Genomic DNA, 19,050 nt, shown 5'->3' with positions numbered 1-19,050 from the left:
TAATAAATTTGTGCTCAGATCTATAGCACAGATTAGGCTGGCTAATATAAATCTATCTACATTAAGTAAGCATGGTAAAGTATTTCTCTAATATGCATGGAGCTGAAGTTAAACATATAAGTAAAGGTCTTTTCCAACCTAAATGTTTCTATGAAAATCTAGCATTACATTACAAGGTTGGGCAGAAGGGGAGCAGCAGCCCACAGACAAGTTACAACTGCTGTAAGAGAATATTTTCAAAATGGACTTTGATAAAAACACCATCTCCAAGCAATGATAACTTTGCATTTATACGGCTCAGCTTAAATAAAACAATTCATCCAGGCCAGCTTGTGTTTTGTGCAAATGAAGTGCTCAGGCCATTAGATAACCTGGGTCCTACTTACCTGTGAGTGTCTCTTGATCCTGGTCCACACGCTTTCGCTCCATTTCTACTACCCGCCTTTGGATGCCCCTATAGCTAATGTCACTGAAGTCCTGCATGTTCTTTTTCACGCGTTCTGTAATGGGGTCGGTAACTACCGGGGTGAAACTACCTTTGCTTTTCTCAAAGTCTTCATGGTACTTCACCTGCAATTGAAAATGAAATGTCAGGTCGCTGTAGCTTAGATGAATAATCTTTATTCCCGCTTACCTCAGGTGAATTTCTAGTAGAGAGGTGCACTACTGTGCTGAACTTTATCCTTCTCCGAGCCGAGGAACAATGAGAGGGAGCCTAGTCCCAACCATGCCTCTCCTGCAGTCACTCTTGCCTTTAGCATTTCAGAATTTGGGTACCCGAACTTGTACATTATCCTTGAGCCGCTAATCCCAGACTGTCTCGGGAAAGACATTTTTATTTAAATCCCTTGTGAAGTTAAAAATACATCTATAAATGCTCTTACTGTAGAGATGTGTTTCTGGGTCTCTCGTACACGCCGCATTTCAGGTGTATCCAGTACATACGCAGCTTTGCCTTGTACTTGTTTTCGGAAACTATCTGAATAAAGAACCTGCCAGATGGGAAAAAAGAAGTGAGCACAGGGCACAAAACTACTTCTGCATCGTGAGGAACGAGCTGTACTGAAGCAACGCGGAAAAGAAGGGGGGAGAAAAAAGCAGCAGCAGCTGTGTTGGTGAATAACAGAATGCAAAGCAAAATTCTTTTTCATAATTATACAAGACAAGGACAGCTCTGGACTTGATCCCAAACATTCCTTTTCATAGCTAAAACATCCTTACCTTTTTTTGACCTTGTAACAACAGGTAGAGGTAACACAGCCACAATGTTCTAAGCAGTATTCTCATACATTTGACATGCACCTCACTGACTTCAGTCAAGTTACCAGTGTGAACCGGTCAACAGGATTAGAAATACTACAATTTTTGCAGCATTTGCAGGGTTTCTTTTTGGAGTGGTAACAGTTGCATTGTGCTTCTCTAATGCAGTCGTCGTATTATTGGCTTTATCGAGCAAGACATGACAACATTCCAGCTCGGGCTGGCCGGGGCTCTGAACAACCTGTCTGGTTGAAGGTGTCCCCACTCACGGCAGGGGGTTGGACGAGCTGGCCTTTAGAGGTCCCCTCCAACCCAAACTGCTCTATGACTCCATGATCTGTCATGTACATAGACCTTCACAGGCTAGGCTATGTCTGGATTTACCTCTGGAGTAACAGGTTAGCGGAGAAGGGCCAAAAGAAGGCCATCTCCAGATTTGTCATGTTTTTATATAGACTGTCAGAAATCGAACATAAAATATACTGTTACAGAAAAACGATCATTTCATATAAAGTCACGCACTTTCAGACCAGTAAAACCAGAAGATATTTGCAAGAGACTTGAAGGCAACGTACGTTACTTGAAATTCAACTGCCGTTTAAAAAAAAACAACCCCAAACTAAAGCAGTTCCTCACACAGGAAGAAACACTCAACTGCAGCAGAAAGTAAAAAGCAAGTATTAAGGGATTTGATTTTAGCATGGCTATTTCATACTCCCAAACTAGGTAGCTAGGGAGTTATGTTAACATCTGCACTGTTCATCTGAGTAAGGGTTTCAGGGATTGAACTACTCTTGAATGTATTTTCATTTATTGGCTGACTAGAACATACCGAGCTGATGTTTTCTTGATTGCGTTTAGCTCTCTCCATCTCGGGAGTCATTGGCGTTGGCGTTCCTTTTGCCAGATGTTCCTTGTACAAAACCTACAGGGTACAGAAAGGTGTCCAAAATCAGGTTGGAATAATTCATGGCTCATTCTGTAAATGGTGTTATTGTTTAAGTATAGTCACCACTGCAGGGGTAAAAAAAGATCTTGGGAAATAAAGCAGCTAAAAAGTTATTTGCTAGAGCGAAAGGTAAAAATCAAAGGGAAAAACAGGCAAAAGTAAGGAAAATTGAGAAAACAAGGCTAAATTAGAAGTGGAGTTTTTGTTCAGAATGGTTATTTTTAATATAAGGTGATTGTCTTTCCTCTTTCAGTACCGAGCTAATGTGTTCTTGATTGCGTTTGACTCTCTCCATCTCTGGAGTGACCGGTGTGGGGGTTGCCTTCCCTAAGCCTTCTTTGTATACAACCTACAGATCACAAAGTAACTCAAAGTCACAAATGTACAAATTAAAAACTGTAATGTTACTGGTTTTAGAGTAAACACCATCCGTTATGAAAGAAAAAAAAAAAGGTCAGAGGAAAAATAGTATTAAAAAGTTAATTGACAAAAAAAAAATCTTTTAAAATTATAGTACTTAAGAGATGACTTTCTAAGTTTGAGAGAAAAAAAATTAGAGGGTTAAATAAAACCACGCAGACTTAAGTTATTAAAAAAAAAAAGTGCTCTATCATATCCCCTTTACTTCCTCCAGACAATACCGAGCTAATGTGTTCTTGATTGCGTTTGACTCTCTCCATCTCTGGAGTGACAGGTGTGGGGGTCGCTCGCCCCAAGTTTTCTTTGTACAACACCTGTGGGATACAGAAGATGTATCCGGTATCTTAAACACCCCCCAAAATCAGAAGGATTTGAACACAAATTATTACTTGGTTATCAAATATCCAAAAAGTCACGACTGATTACGATATGCAGCACTGCACAAAAGCCAAACATCTACTGCTGTAAGGAAGGGTAAGAAAAATAAACTGTAAAAGGAAAGCTTGTTATTTTTTTTTTGGTTAACAAAGAAGGGCTCTATCCAGCTACGACTACGACGCTGGCCCCGTGGGCGCAGGGAAGCTGCCTGCAGCCCAGGAGTGCTATTTGAGAAATGTTTTATCTGTATTTGAAGCAATTCGCGACCGTTCTGGGGAGGAAGGAGGGAGTTTTGTTGCCACACCGACACTGGGTGTCTGGTATCACTGCACCAGTACGCCTCCGCATCTCCCCAGCCCACGAGGCCGCCTAAGAGCGATCGCTGATACGCCACCCAGAACAGGAACAGTCTCGGTCCTTTTGTGTCACCCTCTTTAAGGCACCCTAAGTCACCTGCCACAGCAATACAATCTCACATAGGTCAGAGAGGTGGGTGTTTTGGGGGTGGGGTGACAGGCTTTCCTGTTTGTATACTTTTCGCTAAAGCCAAATACCCCTGAAAAGCCAATGAAAGCTTAAACGCGAAGCACAGAGAGATAAACCTGAATATCTTCACCAAAGGACGCTAAGCTCTTAATATTGTCTGGATAGAGCCCACAGATACACAAACCGAGTTGTAGAAAAGGCCTAAATTTCTCGATCAGACTGTTAACACTAGAGTAATTTTAATTTGGGAGTGATTAATTTGCAGAAAGAGTTATATCTATTTTTTTAAATTAAAATCAACTTTCAGTAAGTAGTTAAAACGTTACGTTGTTAAGCACAAAGGAAAAAAGAAATGTATCTATTTTAAGGTACCGAGCTAATGATCTCTTGATTGCGTTTGACTCTCTCCATCTCTGGAGTGATTGGTGTTGGGGTCACTTTCCCCACATTTTCTTTGTACAAAACCTACAGGATACAAGGGAGTATCCAAATGTCATTAAAAAGGCACCATCAACAACAACAACAACAAAATCAAACCAAAACAACATACAACATAGCTTTTGAATCATGCCACTCAGAAAGGGTTAGGTCTGGGGCACAATGCTGTTCCCAAAAGAAGCTACGGGAGCTCTGCCGTTAATCTGCTGGGACGCAGGAGCGGCCCCTGTGTGGAATCAACTCCGCGTGAAAGCAGACTTGTAGTAAGAAAGGGTTAAAAAAATGGCTGAGGAACAATATCCATCCAAACAGGGTCAGAACTAGTTCTAGTAAAATCCTGCTTCGGGCAGTGTTAAAGAGAAGATACTAGGTTTGCTTGTAAGCACAGAAGGTGGGAGGTTGATGCTACACGGCAGATTCATTTTATGAAGTCAGAAAGCACAGGTTACTAGACCGCTACAGTCACGTTAACCACTTCAGTCAGTCAGATCTTTAGGAACCGGTTTCCTGTCAACAATACCGAGCTAATGATCTCTTGATTGCGTTTGACTCTTTCCATCTCAGGAGTGACAGGTGTCGGGGTTGCTTTCCCTATGTTTTCTTTGTACAACACCTATGGGACATAAGAAAGGAGGCGAAGAAAGCAACAATAAACAAAAAGCTATCTGTAGACAAACTGAAAGCATAAGACTTTTTTTCCTTGCATTTATTTTCTCAGGGCCTAGGTATTATATATGTTTTTAAAGAAGGTACTTAGTAATATTTTACTAGAGAAGTAGGGTTTGGCATACTGGCTTTTTAACTACAGGATCACTCGTAATAAATAGTGTAAGTACTACATAAATGAGACCACAAAAATACCATCTTGAGGGGCTGAGGGTGTTATGAATATGTAAATTGTAGGTTTTAAAAAAAAACTAAAATCAGCATTGCAGAGAACATGAGTGGAGCTTGTTAAGTGTTTTTAGGATTAGAGTAGGGCATTAAAATCACTCTTAAAAAAACCACTAAAAACTGTAACAAGTTAAAGGCACCACTGTAAACCACAGTAAGACATGAGTAAGAAGTAATCGCTTATATAAGCTGCTTTAGAGCTATTTCAGAACAAGCGTTACAACGTCCATTTATCAAAACCGTTAAAATGGTCTTTTAAATAGAGTTAAAGGGAACTTTTTTTCTTAGCGAAGTACCGAGCTACAGATTTCTTGATTGCGTTTGACCCTCTCCATCTCTGGAGTGATAGGGGTGGGGGTTCCAGTCCCCACGCTCTCTTTGTACAACACCTGTGTGGTAACGAGAAGCATCCAAAAAGATAATCACAACGCAGTAATAATTACATCCAATATGAAGTCAAGTATTTGAGCCTGGTGGAGCTCAGCCTGCTCTAATGTGCCCTAAAAGCTACCCCTGGAGCAACGAGGACTGGATTGCACCCGTGCGGGTCTGAAGGCAGCGAGGCTTTGGTTTATCTTAGCAGGTGCGACAAATCCAACACAGAAGCCCCTTACGTCAAATACGTTTTCATGGTGGAGAGCTTTTAGGCTACCACTGAAGCCTGCTAGAAAGTCAGACCCTCCCCTCTCCTACGAGAACAGCGTTAAAATCAGAAACCGATAGGATTTCAAGGAACCCACACATACAAAAGAAAAGGAAGTCAGAACAGGGAGCAAAATGGTTAAAAATATTTAGGATAACGTAAATAATTAAATATACAAAGGAGTGGTAGGTCAGTAACATTGGAGAATATAGTACAGCAAAGAGGAAAGGATGTTTTTGTAAGTTGATTACATGGAAATAAGGAGAATTGTTCATTTTTTAATAAAGGTTAAAAAGTTCCGTTTAAGTGGAGTTAAAGGGAGTACGTCTTTTGCTCCACAAAATACCGAGCTAATGTGTTCTTGATTGCGTTTGACTCTCTCAACCTCAGGAGTGACAGGTATTGGGGTTCCTGTCCCCAGATCCTCTTTGTACAACACCTGTGGGTAACACGGCTAGATTAAACAACGAAAAAAGGAACAAGCAAACAGTAGTAACGTGCAGCTTGCTGAGAAAACAGACCACATGGGTTTCAAAGGCACTCTGAGCCAAAGCTCGGAATAAAAGAGAAGAATTAAAATGCTCCTCAAAACTATACAGCGGAACACTAATGCTCTGCAACACCTCTTGGCAGCACGCTGGAATACCGGCTTTATTTGCTTCTCAGGAGCTACGTAGAAAAACTCTGTGCAACAGCAGACTGTTACAGATTTCCTAAAGGCAGAAAGTATCAAATACAACACCAAAGGAACAAAGAAATCAACCCTGTTTCATTTACCCCTTCCATAACCACCACAGCAGGTTACACTGGCATGTATTAGGGCACTGTTACACTGAGATCACAGCCACAGATTTGTAGCAGGCACTGAATAGTTTAGTTCTCATATATAAAGTAAGTAAAATCAGGAGGGAAAAAACCCACCGCACAAAACAAAACTAAGGATTGTTGTGACTAAGAAAAGGAAAATGGTGGTTTTTAAGAGAAAAAAAAATTAGAAAGATAATCAGACTCAAAGGTGGAATTAAAAGTTATTATTAAGGTGATACAATAAAAAAACGAGGAACCAGAAAGATGTAAGTAACAATTATGGAGGGGAAAAAAAATCTCAAAGGAACCAGGATATTATTTTTCGTGTAAGTTGATTATAGGGGAGCAAGAATATTTTTTAATGAGTTAAAAGTATTTAAAAATAGATTAAAAAGGAATTTTCTGGTTTTCAAAATAAAAAATACCGAGCTAAAGTTTTCTTGATTGCGTTTAACTCTTTCAATCTCAGGAGTGACAGGTGTTGGGGTTCCTGTCCCCAGATCCTCCTTGTACAACACCTGTGGGGTGACACGGCTAGATTAAACAACGAAAAAAGGGAACAAGCAAACAACAGTAACACTCTGTTTGCTGGGAGAACCCACAGAACATGAGAGATGTTTTTCTGAGATGCCCTGAATACACATAGGGATTAAAAAAATCCATAAGAATAAAAAAACTAGTTTAAACCTCTGAAGATAAACACTAATACACCAGTGTGACTCCTACCAGGATGCTACAATGCCTTCCTGACTTGCTTAAGCGCTTCTCCAGGAGGATGTTTAAAACTGGTATTTAGAAGATTAAAGTCTTCTATAAATTATAATGAAGCGTATTATTGTCTTTCACCAGCAGCGAGGTAAGCTTTTTCCTGACTGTACTCGAGTCATTGCAGGACCAGGTCCCAACTCACCTCCCTAGAATTTTTCTCTATACACACACCTCAACAAAGAGTCACCCTTTCCCTGGGTGAAACGCTACCTGCTGTCCAGAGTTCTTCACCAAAGGCGTATGTGTGACAACGGTACCTGAGAAACTCTATTTCCTAGTGCTCTCCTATCTTACACGACATCCTAATGCTACTGATTTTTTTACCCTGCCAACCCGGGCTCCCAACACATCTAGAGCAGTTTACACCGGCTGGAGATTTGGGCCGCTGTCTCTGTGGAACGACATTAAAGACTTCCTAAAGGAAAAAGGCATCAAATACAATGCAGAAGGAAGAAAGAAATCAATAAATACTGTTTCATTCCCCCATTCCATAAACATCACAGCGGGTTACACTGGCATGTATCGGAACACTGCTATACTGAGCTCATTTCCACAGATTTGTATCAGGCAATAAATAGCTTAGCTTTTATATGCGGTAAAACAAGGGAAAAAACCAACAACCAAGCTTTGAAGTGATTAACAAAAGGAAAAGCAGATATTAAATAAGAAAAAAATATGTTCAGAGTGAAAAAGGAGGGTGGGAACACAGAATCTAAAAGTTATCGTTAGTAAGCTCATCTACTCAAAACAAAGTAAGTAACAATTACGGAGGAAAAAATGCCAAAACATGGGAACAGGATATTCTTTTTTTTGTGTAAATTGATTACAGGGAAATACAAGAGTATTTTTTTTTTTGTGTTAAAATTATTTTAAAATAGATTAAAAGGGAAATTGCTGTTTTTCAAACAAAAAAATACCGAGCTAAAGTTTTCTTGATTGCGTTTGACTCTTTCGATCTCAGGAGTGACAGGTGTTGGGGTTCCTGTCCCCACATCCTCTTTGTACAACACCTGTGTGGTAACATGGGAGTTTAAAAAAAGTTAAGAGAAAAAAAAAAGTACTGCATTTGATGAAGGTAACACGTATCCTTTTTATGCCCACTAAATATACTAGAAAGCAGGAAAAGTTAGGAAGTATAAAACAGTTAACAGTTGTGATAAATTCAGAGGAAGTCTTCTGATAGCTACTAATACTGCATCCGAAATCTTTAGATGTGCGTCAACAGAATAATAAAGCATTAGAGGAATGGAATCAAGCAAATAAAAAAACCCAGTGCTTTTTAAAAACGCAAAATACCTTAAGCTTCCCCAAAACCAAAAAAGCTTAAAAAAATTAATAGGTATGAAGCATCAAGTGTTGTTATTACTATTAAAAAATCTTAAAAAATAAGTACATAATATATAACTAACAATGACTAAAAAAATTAATAGCAGAAAGGGGATGTTTCTAAGTTAATTAGAGAGAGTAGAAAATTTACAGGTGTTAAATAGTTATAGGGAATTTTTTTTCTTAAACGACAAAAAATACCGAGCTAAAGATTTCTTGATTGCGTTTGACCCTCTCCATCTCAGGAGTTACAGGTACCGGGGTTCCAATCCCCAGCCCCTCTTTGTACAACACCTGTGCGGCAACAGGGACGTATTTAAAATAAAAAAAGGAAAGGACAGGAAAGGAAAGAGGAGGACAGGGAGGAGAGAGAGAAGACAAGAAATTTAATATAGTGAAACTTTGAAGTATGAAAAAGAGAGTTTTGTCAGCCTTGTCCAAAGGCTAGCAAAAAACCAAAAAGAATCAATTAAAATAATCGGCTAATAGCGCTACGAGGCTTGTTGTCATCTCACCTGGGCGCACATAACTAACGCCAGCAAGAACTGCAGGCGTGCTGTGCTGGAGCCGTGCTACCTGAAAACTCTTTGCATTTATGTCTTTTGCCCAAAGGAGTTTCGTTACTCAAGCAAAAGATCTTGAACGAGCAGCTTTGCCTCCCAGATTGTGAAATAGGCTCACAGCGTGAGAGCGCGCTGCGATGACCTCAGAGACAATCAAATGTAGCAAAAAGTTTAACAACAGTGGCTTCTCTGAACTGTGCCATCAATCTCGAGTCAGGACTGAATTTCGTGTCAGTCACGTCTGAATTGGGTCAGAGCGAGTCCAAATTAGTCCTAAGCTGCTCTAATTAAAACAGGAATATAGAAGAAAATGATGACATAAGAGTCATTTGACTGGAATGTGTTAGGAGTAGAAGCAATCTGGATAGACATTCATTACTACAGTAATTATATTCCTTGTCTTTGCAATTTTCATCATTTTTTCACGTTGCAGACAAACAGAGATGCCACCCAGCTTTTCTTACAAAGACCTGTAGGATACAAGAAAGCATCCAACACAGCAAAACCAGGAAATCAGAGAGCACACGCCAGCTGCGTGAGATGGCTCTGCTTCAGGAAGAGTTACGAGCTCATTTTCCATCTGCAGTGCAACCAGCGTGGTCAGTCTGAAGACTGTTAGAAGGATCGGCTTTGTTATCGAGGAGTTGAGTGACATCACTCAGACTACCACTATTTCATTGGGAAGGAAAATAAGGTACTGCTTAACTGCTTTATGAGGTTAAAATCTCGCAGCTAGAACAATTTAATGACAAAGTTAGACAGTGAAAAATTGAAATATACGGATACTGACAGGGTTTTAGTGCTTTGATTAAGTTAGGTTGTTCAAAGATCAACAAAGAACTGAAAGAAAAATTTAATATGGAGGAGTTAAAGGGATTTGATTTGCATTTGAAACTGCAGGTGTTGTTTTATTTAGCAATACCGAGCTAATGTTCTCTTGATTGCGTTTGACTCTCTCCATCTCTGGAGTGACCGGTGTGGGAATGCCCGTCCCTAAGCCCTCTTTGTATAACACCTGTGAGGTACAAGAAAGTTTCCAGAAAAAAAGCACTCAACACAGGCAAACTCATTAAACCTGACTATTTTGTGAGTTACGTTTAGCGCTAGAATCGCTTTTTAATTAATTTCACACTTGCTCTAGAGGCAAATATTAAGGAAGGGGCTGATGGTGGATTATTCTGCAAAAACATTACTACAAATACTAGAAGATAAAGGGTTAAGATAAAACAAACATGGAGAGAAACACCACGTTAATGTCACAGCTGACTTTCAGTTTTGGTTCTTAAAAGAAATGCACGTAAAGTTGTAAATCACCAAAAAAAGTTAAAGCACAAACAGGTGGAATATGAATGAGTTAAAAATACTGTCAGGGAAACGACAGGAGCAGGGTGAGATTCTAAACCGTTGAAGAAAAACAGATTATATGTTAGGATGTTATGCAAAAATAAGTTGTTATAATTTTTTTTGTTGTTTAAATACCGAGCTAATGTGTTCTTGATTGCGTTTGACTCTCTCTATTTCTGGAGTGACAGGTGTTGGGATACCTGTCCCTAGGTCCTCTTTGTACAATACCTGCAGAACACAAGCACCCAGCAAGGTGAGAAGATCATATTCCTTCCACAACTACAGTACATTTGCATAGATAATTTACCTGCTTTATTAGTAAACATAATCTAGGATTATGTGTAAATCTGTACATCTTTTTAAGCAGAGTCACCAGCTCAGCACAGCACTTAATGTCTGTGTCGAGGTGCTTGAACACATTGAAGTCAGGGTAGTAATTCATTATAGTAGGACACAAGTTTAAATATTCTGCTGACCTGGCATGAAAGGTAGGTATGTTCTGCTTTTCATCTTAGTTTAGGAAATGTGATAGTATTACTTTTCAGGCAGTCAACATTTCTGGAGGATTATTTTATGTTGTTAACCTTTCACCGACATGTTTAACATGAAAACACTTAGTTACAGGTTCCATTTCATCTTGATTTCTGTGACTATTTGTTCATAACACCACTATTTTACTTTGTTTTAAGTCTCTATTAAGAAAAACAATTGGATTTTAGCTCTCATATTATTAGATTTAGCTTAACCTCTTATTGTTTGATTTTCATAAATTGGATGTTTCATGAAAGGAGTTGCATAGGAGGGGCCTGGGTTGGTTTAAACCCAGTCATGTAGAAATATATTACAAATGCACCAATGGATCTTCTTGCAACTAGTAAAATATTTTCAAGAAAGAGCTAACAAAAAAATTGACTGCTTGATGCCATTGAAACAACAAAAAATACAAAACCAAAGCACTCACAGCAAGGGGAAACAAATTATGTAAAAGAAAAAATTAAGAATCATTTGAAAAAACAACTCAATTGTGCAAAAGTGAGCTGTAAAAAACATTAGCATCATGAATAGCTCAAAAGGGAAACAGTTTTTAGAAAATCAGGAATGGAAAATCCTAAGATACTCATTATATGGGTGTCACTGCTCCTCAGCATTGTATAGCAAACACTTGAGGCACCAATAATCGCACGGCCGTACCCTGCCCCAATTCAGTATGCAGAGGTCAAAGTAAAGCAGTAGTGGCTCAAAATCAGGCGAGCACGCTGTGATTATTAAAATCTACACTTAACAGAGGTGGGAAGAACAAGGTACCGTTTCCACTTAAAGTTGTCACTAGGTTTTGTGATTACAAAAAAGGCTCCAATTATTTTTTCCCACAAAGTTCTCTCTAGCTGATCCATTTTTTCAGACTAATTGTAAGGCTTCATCTGGGTAGTCTTTTGTTTCTAGTTCTGTGTTTAGATAAAAGGTCACAGAAGTAATACAGGGAAGTGCCCGACTGTAACGATCACTGCAAAATTCAGGTATTTGAACTTTGTGCTGCTGAACATAAGGATTTAAGAGAGCTGTTTTCTTTTCAACAAAAAATACCCACAAACACTACCAAAGTCTGGAGCTTGAGCTCTGCACGGGTGTATAGGTAAGCAGAAAATATTGGCCATTACCGTACTGATGTGCTTCTGCGTCTCCTTGACGCGCTTCACTTCTGGGAGATCGGGAATTGGAGTTCCTTTTCCAATACTCTCCTTGTACTTAATCTAGAAAGATGCAGACACCAGGAAAAAGTAAAAGGACTTACATCAAAGCACAGCTGATGCAGGTACGTGGAAGAAGTTACATGAATAATGAAACATACGTCCTTTACACTTTACAAACTCATTCAAACCTCAGGTACTAAATGTATTCTGATAGGAGGAAATCATCACGGAACCTTCTGTTGGGGTTACCTGAAAGCCAACTCTGCCACGCTTCTACAAAGAGTTTAATAATAACTCAGCTCAGGGTAAAAACGCAGTCTTGTCTGAGCCAGACTTTATCAACTGAAGCTTAAAATTTGGGTATCTAACATCTCCCAGGAGCTTAATTTCAAGAGCAAACCCCCTGATTTATAACAACTGAACCGTTTCAAGGTTTCTTACACTGTGTTCCAAAAAATTGTGATATTAAAAATTTAAAATAATTTCTAAAAACCTTAGCCTAATGTGAAACAGGCACCTAGATTCCTACAGGGATACATAAAAAGCATTTTCCTGGTCTCAAGGAAACTGACACTTTAAAAGATCTCATTGGCTTTAGCATGAGCAGAGAGCTGCTGTTAAAGTATTCCCATCATCTTCACAAGCAATCTGTTCAAGGGTAACTTTAGCTGTTGATGAGATGTCACCGGGAATTGTAGTTTACGAAAAACAAGTGTAAATACCTTTGAACCTGATACCGTTTGGGCTTTCTACTAACGAAAGAAGAATTTTTGATTTGTTAAAAAAAATCTATCACATTCGACAAAGGTGACAGTCACCATACAACGCTTTAACAGCTACAGTACTACCTGCATTTCTACTTAAGCGTAACAAAAAAAAGACTAGCATTTCACAGGAACATATTTAACATACTCTGCATGAAATAAATTGGCTGAAATGTTAGTGTTTTATACTAAAATGATGTCAGCATTCAAAAAACATGAAAAAGATTTACAAGTTTAGAAAGAAAAGTAATACATAGAGTTATTCCAATTTCAGAGTGCTACAGTTTTTATACAGCGTAAAAGCTTTAGGAGACATGCTTTAGTGAGCCTTTTGACACTGTTTACCCTGGCATCCTCACAGACAAGCTAACAAAGCCAACTCAGGCTATCTAACTCAAGATAAGCGCACAGGGACATGGACTGAAAACTGGCTGAACGGCTAGGCCCAGAGCATTTTGATCTGTGGCACAAGGGCCAGTTGGAGGCAAGTCAGCAGCGGCGTGCCCCAGGGGTCAGTACTGGGGCCACGACTGTTTAACACCGTCACTAGTGACCTGCCAGGACACAGCGTGCCCTCAGCAAGTTTGCAGATGACACAGAACTGCGAGGACTGGCTGACACACCCAAGTGCTGTGCTGCCACCCAGAGGGACCCCGACAGGCTGGAGAAATGGGCTGAGAGATATCTCAAGTGCAACAGAGGGAAAGGCAAAGTCCTGCAGCTGGGAGGAATAACCCCAGGCACCAGTACACGCTGGGGGCTGGCTGCCTGGGAAGCAGCTTTGCAGAGAAGGACCCTGGGGACCTGGTGGACAACAAGCTGACCATGAGGCAGCAAAGCACCCTCATGACAAAGGTGGCAACGACATCCTCGGCTGCATTCAGAAGGGCATTGCCAGCAGGTCGAGGGGGGTGATCCTTCCCCGCTGCTCAGCACTGGTGATGCCACATCCAGAGCTCTGTGTCCAGTTCTGGGCTCCTCAGTACAAGATAGATATGGACTTACTGGAACAAGTCCAGTGCAGGGCCACAAAGATGGGTAAGAGACAGGAGCACCTTTGATATGAAAAGAGTCTTACAGAGCTGGGACTCTTCTGCCTGGAGAACAGTAGGCCTGGGGGGGACTTATCAATGTGTATAAACACCCCATGAAAGGAATGAAGAGGAGGAAGCTACTCTTCTCAGTACTGCTCAGTGACAGGAGAAGAGGTAATGGCCACAAATTAAAAAAAACTAGAAAACTCAATCTGCACACAGGAAAACACTTTTTTACTGTGAGGGTGGTGAGACGCTCAACAGGTTGCCCAGAGTCATTGTGGAGTCTCGATCCTTCGAGATATTCAAAGCCCAACTGGACGTGGTCCTAGGTAACCTGCTCTACCTGATCCTGCTTGAGCAACGGGTTTGGAATAGATAATCTCAAGAGGACCCTTCCAGCCTAAACGACTCTTCGATTCTGTGCTAAATAAACAATGTTTGGGATGAGATTAAAAATGATGGCAAGAGCTTTCATGTTTTAGAAATGGGTTGTAAGTAACAAATTAAATGTTAATAATTAGAAAGATTACTGTTTAAGTAACAAGAATAGGCAAAAACTTTTAGAAAGTAGCCCTTAGTTGGAAGGATTATTGCCAAGCCACTGTTAGCAACATTTAAAGAAATAAGAGGGGAAAAAAATATTATTTCAAGTTGAATTAGCACTGGTAGAATATTAAAAATCAATTATTTTGTACCGAGCTAATTGCATCCTGGGTTCGTTTAACTCTCTGCATCTCTGGTGTCTTTTCAATAGTAGTTCCAGTTCCAATATCTTCTTTATATAAAATCTTAACATTTAGAATGAAGACAACAAGGTTAAGCATACAAAACACAACATTATTTCTTCTAGAGAGTGAATACAGGCTCATGACAGGGATTTGTACGTAACGGTGCAGACTGAAAGCCAGCTAGGAGGATTATCCCCAGCCACTGCCTCATTGCCCATCTGCAGTCTGTCCTACCGCGAGTGCCACCGTGCAAAAAAGGGGCTGATCATTTGTATTTGTAGTAATGCATTTTAAGTAGAATGTCAAAAGATTTGCAGGCTAATTATAGGATTGAAGCTAGTATTTGTTCTAATTTGTTGCTTTTGTTCTAATTTGTCTTGCTATGTTTTACACAAATGTCTTCCACGTAGTGACTTCCTGTGCTAATGGTGCTAGTGGCAAAATGACACAGCAGAGTTCAGGCACTTCACGGTAACACATGGAACGTGAAACATCAGGCAGGCACTTTGCTCTTCCCTGAGAGAAGACAGTTGAGACACAACAAGAATACACTACTTCCATGGTAACAGGACGTAGATACCAGTAATACCAATTTAAGTACAGGATTGATTGTTTAACTATATCACAGCTATGTCTATGTGAAAGAGTACAATCAGGGCACTCCACAAAAACCAGCAGATAAAAAAGGGTAGCAAAAACCAGCTAAATCTACTTAGAATAAAATAATTTTGTTTGAAAAAGTTCTTATACATATTTAAGCAGATCAAGAACGCAAGTGCCTGTAAGGTAAGAGCCAAAAATAGTTACATAATTGAACACATTAAACTGTACTTTTTGGAACGAGAACTGAAAACAGAAAATAACTATACCGAGCTGAAATTCTTCTGGTTTTCTTTCACACGCAGCATTTCTGGTGTGTCTTGCACAACTGTAACTTTTCCTTTACTGTTCTGTAGGTCCCACTGATACTGAAGCTGTTGAAAAAGTTGAAGTACAATGTCAAATGGTGACTCTATGCCATTAAAATTTCCTCATAGTTTTCTTTAAAGAGGAGAAAAATACTGTTTTCAAGTACACCTCATACGGAGGTCATTTTAAGACCACCATTAGTGATATGAAGATGTACCGTAGTTACAAGTATTCTCATTTAAATTAGCACTAGGAGATCCTTAACTAGATTCACTGAAAAATCTTGAAAGGTGCCACATTTTATCTAAAACAATTAAGTCTCAAGAATTAAAGTTAAAGATTTCAAGACAGATTGTGGAGTTCTGTTACTGACCATACAGCCTTGCAGATAGTCCCACTGACAACAACAGACAACTTCTCTAAGTATAATTCTCTATTACTTGCAAAGGAATTGCCAAAGCACTGCAGCAGAAAATTTTTTTTCAAGAAAATTACAGAATCCTTTTGGTTCCCTGTGTAATGCAGAAGTGGGCTGCTGCATACGTAGTGGAGCCTCTACTTGAAGGTCCCTGAGAATATTAAGGCAGCCTAGTTGGAATTAGTGTGTGGTATCGGGACTTATTAAGTGAAAAAAGGCTGAACATTTTTTATTAGTTGACAGTTACAGTAATTATTAATTATATACGTACTGTGCTGAAGTTCTTTTGATTCTCACGGACTCTCTGCATTTCTGGTGTGTCTGCTACAGGCACATAGTATGGCATGGTCCTTTCTGCATCTTCCTTATACTTTTTCTGATAGAAAATACAACACGTATTCCATTAATATGAAAGCAGCAATAAACAATAATCTGGCATTACTTATCATTGCATAATGCCCATCTTCTTGGAAATGGGAGTACTTCTGTGTCTGATACAAATTCAGATTATGCCTCTGCATAAGATTTATTTTAAGCATTAGGTTATTAAGGAGTAGGAAAATTAAGCTAAATCTACTTAGAATAAAATTACCTTCGGTATTGAAAAAGAAATAGAAATAATTTTCTCATTTAATACACTATTAAAACAAATTCATTTCAATATTGACATGGAATTTCAGAGTGAGAGATAACAGCTCTAGAGAAATTTGTTTTTTTCTGGTGCATCTCCTGAATGTTGTGACTGGTAGTTATTTAGGTGCTCCAGATTAGTATCCACTCGAGGTTCCCCCATGAACAATGATTAAATAGCTTCACTCAAGATACCTGGCTCGAAAGGTTCTTGACCTGCTGGGCATGAATAATCTCCGGAGTATCGACAACACTGGTGTAGTTGGCTTTCTCCATTTCCGCCAATTGTTTGTATTTGATCTGATGGGGAAAGCTCACATTTAGGTGCCTTAATTATATCTTGACAACAGTTTTCAGTTGTTTCAGTAGTTTCAGAAAAAACTGTTAATAAATTTTCCTCTAAAGAAGGCATCAGATGTGCTATATGAGATATTCACACAGACCTGGCTGGCAATGTCAGTGGCGTTCTTTGCTCTCACAAAATCTGGTGTCTCCAAAGCCAGTTCTGTCAGACCTTTTCCTTTGATTTCTAATTCCAAGGCTTTTTTGTACGCTTTCTGCAGATGAAGACAGTAGATAGGTATTTTGTCAATGTGAACCCAACACCTTTAGCAACTTCAGGTAGTTTCAACACCACACCACAAAATAGGAACACTACTAACATAAACTCACAATTAATCACACGAATGGTGTCATTAAAGTGTGTACTTTAGGACTTAAATCCTGAGAACAAACAGGCCTACTCCAGCAGTAAACAGAGCATGGTACAGGGCAGCTGTGTTAAGGTCACTCTTCATTCTCACACCAGCAATCTCAAAGTCTAAGTTCCTTTAGGCGATCAGCAATCGGTGCAAAACAGTAGCTTGTACAGAAGGGAAGCAACAGAGAGCGAGCAGTGTATGAAATGCATGTGGTAGTTAAGAGTGGTCACAGACGTTTCACACTGAGCATGTCCAAAACATGCAAAGTATCAGGATTCTCTGTGATATTTTGGCCCTTTGGAATGAATACCTAAAAACTCAGTGTGGCAGCAGCCACTCTTCCCAAAGGTCTTCCACAAAGGTCTAAAAGATTTATTTTGCATAGATTGATATAATTCATATCTGTCTATGCCAACTCTGCTGAACTTAGCTGAATATGTCTGGAATATTATGGTAATAAAATATAGGCTCTTTGAATAACTCAAAACCTCTGCACTTCTAAGCACGAAATGCTGCTGTCAGTAAGGAGGCTTATCTTAAGACTATTCAGTTAAGAAGCAAAATCATAAGTAAACTAAAAAGTTACTATTTTCAGCTTTCAGCCTGATGATGCTAAGGCTCTTAAAATATGAGCTAATCTTATCCTATGAAAACAATTACTATGAAATATTTATTATACCAGTCCACCACGTAAATACAGTAGCTGTTAGGTTTGTACCCTGACTGTCTGCTGGCCACCTCTTCTCCATCAAAGTGGGGAAGACTGCCTCGGCCATCAGTCCTGCAGCTGCCAACCAGGCAGGGTCCCAGGCAGGGGGAACTGATTGTGAGCGTGGCTGGTGTTTCTGACTCACCCAGCAGGCATAAAGCATTCATAAAGGGCTTTTTGCTGCACAGCACGCCTCCCAGAGCAGAAGCACATCCGTCTGGTTCCCTCATTGTAGTCCCTTTCTGGTTTCTCGCTTTGTGTTTTGTTTCCTCAGCCTTGGTCCTTAGTTCCTAATCCTTGGTAAATGCTCCTGACCTAAGATGCCCCGCTGCCAAAACTGACACCTCTGGTTCCTGCGCTTACCCTTCCTGCATCCCAATGCCGGTTTAGTCTATCCCTTGACTGATCTGACTATTGATCGTGGCACCTGTTTCCCACCTCTATTCCTGACAGTAACTGCAAAGCCTGAAAAGAGGCTCACTTAAAAGTTCAGGCTCCCAGTTTTATCCTTAGTCACCCATACACATTCTTTTTTCTCCCTACTGAAGACTTTCTAGGGAATGACAAAGTTCATACTAGTGTCACACAGCCATAAGCATTTATTAGTTGGAGGCTGTTACATCCATTCAGGTATTTTCCCAATAGCTTTTGACGTACCTCGTTCAGGATTTGAGTTGCATTCTTCGCTCTTAACATGTCTGGAGTCTCCTCTAAAGCTGTTAGTCCTTTACCTTTGACACCTTCCTCCAGATCCTTCCTGTACTCTTTCTGCAGAAGAAAGAAAACGAAAGCTGCAAAGCCAGACTAAAGAGAGTTCTGCACTCTACAGCTTTGTTGCAAAAGTGTTTTGGTTTTTTTTAAAAAAAAAAAAATTCCAAAAGCTCCCAAAGAAAAAAGAATTTATTAGAACAGCAAAGAATACTGTATAGGGTTATGTAAGAACTACTGCAACAGATATTGTTGTTCAAGGTAAATTGCCAAGGCGCACACACGTACACCCCGCTAGGGAACAGTCAGGCTGATGCATGTCAGAGGGACACAGCAAATGTGAATATAGTTAACGAACAACGAAATAAATGTCCACGACAAATTAGATCACAACACAAAATATACGTAAACATGCTTAATGTGAACGGTTAGGAAAAGGAAAGCGGGGAAGAAGAAACGCTGCTGAGAATATTTAGTGG

General features: G+C 39.7%; 1 protein-coding gene across 1 annotated transcript in view; it reads right to left on the bottom strand.

Annotated features, from left to right (window-relative positions):
* Positions 1–19,050, bottom strand: part of NEB (nebulin) — a 127,625-nt gene that overhangs the window by 2,800 nt on the left and 105,775 nt on the right. The window contains exons 130-145 of the mRNA XM_064453232.1: positions 18,521–18,631; positions 16,897–17,010; positions 16,649–16,753; positions 16,095–16,199; positions 15,366–15,470; positions 14,464–14,556; positions 11,935–12,027; positions 7,961–8,053; positions 6,701–6,793; positions 5,815–5,907; positions 4,452–4,544; positions 3,866–3,958; positions 2,851–2,943; positions 2,093–2,185; positions 885–992; positions 387–570 (exon numbers count right to left, since the gene is read on the bottom strand). Of these exons, the coding sequence (XP_064309302.1) occupies positions 387–570; positions 885–992; positions 2,093–2,185; positions 2,851–2,943; positions 3,866–3,958; positions 4,452–4,544; positions 5,815–5,907; positions 6,701–6,793; positions 7,961–8,053; positions 11,935–12,027; positions 14,464–14,556; positions 15,366–15,470; positions 16,095–16,199; positions 16,649–16,753; positions 16,897–17,010; positions 18,521–18,631 (1,669 nt within the window). The remainder of the gene's footprint in view (positions 1–386; positions 571–884; positions 993–2,092; positions 2,186–2,850; positions 2,944–3,865; positions 3,959–4,451; positions 4,545–5,814; positions 5,908–6,700; positions 6,794–7,960; positions 8,054–11,934; positions 12,028–14,463; positions 14,557–15,365; positions 15,471–16,094; positions 16,200–16,648; positions 16,754–16,896; positions 17,011–18,520; positions 18,632–19,050) is intronic.

The sequence above is a fragment of the Phalacrocorax carbo genome, chromosome 5 (assembly GCF_963921805.1).
Source record: "Phalacrocorax carbo chromosome 5, bPhaCar2.1, whole genome shotgun sequence".
Taxonomy (NCBI): Eukaryota; Metazoa; Chordata; class Aves; order Suliformes; family Phalacrocoracidae; genus Phalacrocorax; species Phalacrocorax carbo.
Note: the sequence above shows the minus strand (reverse complement) of the source record. Positions and strands in the feature narration are given on the sequence as shown.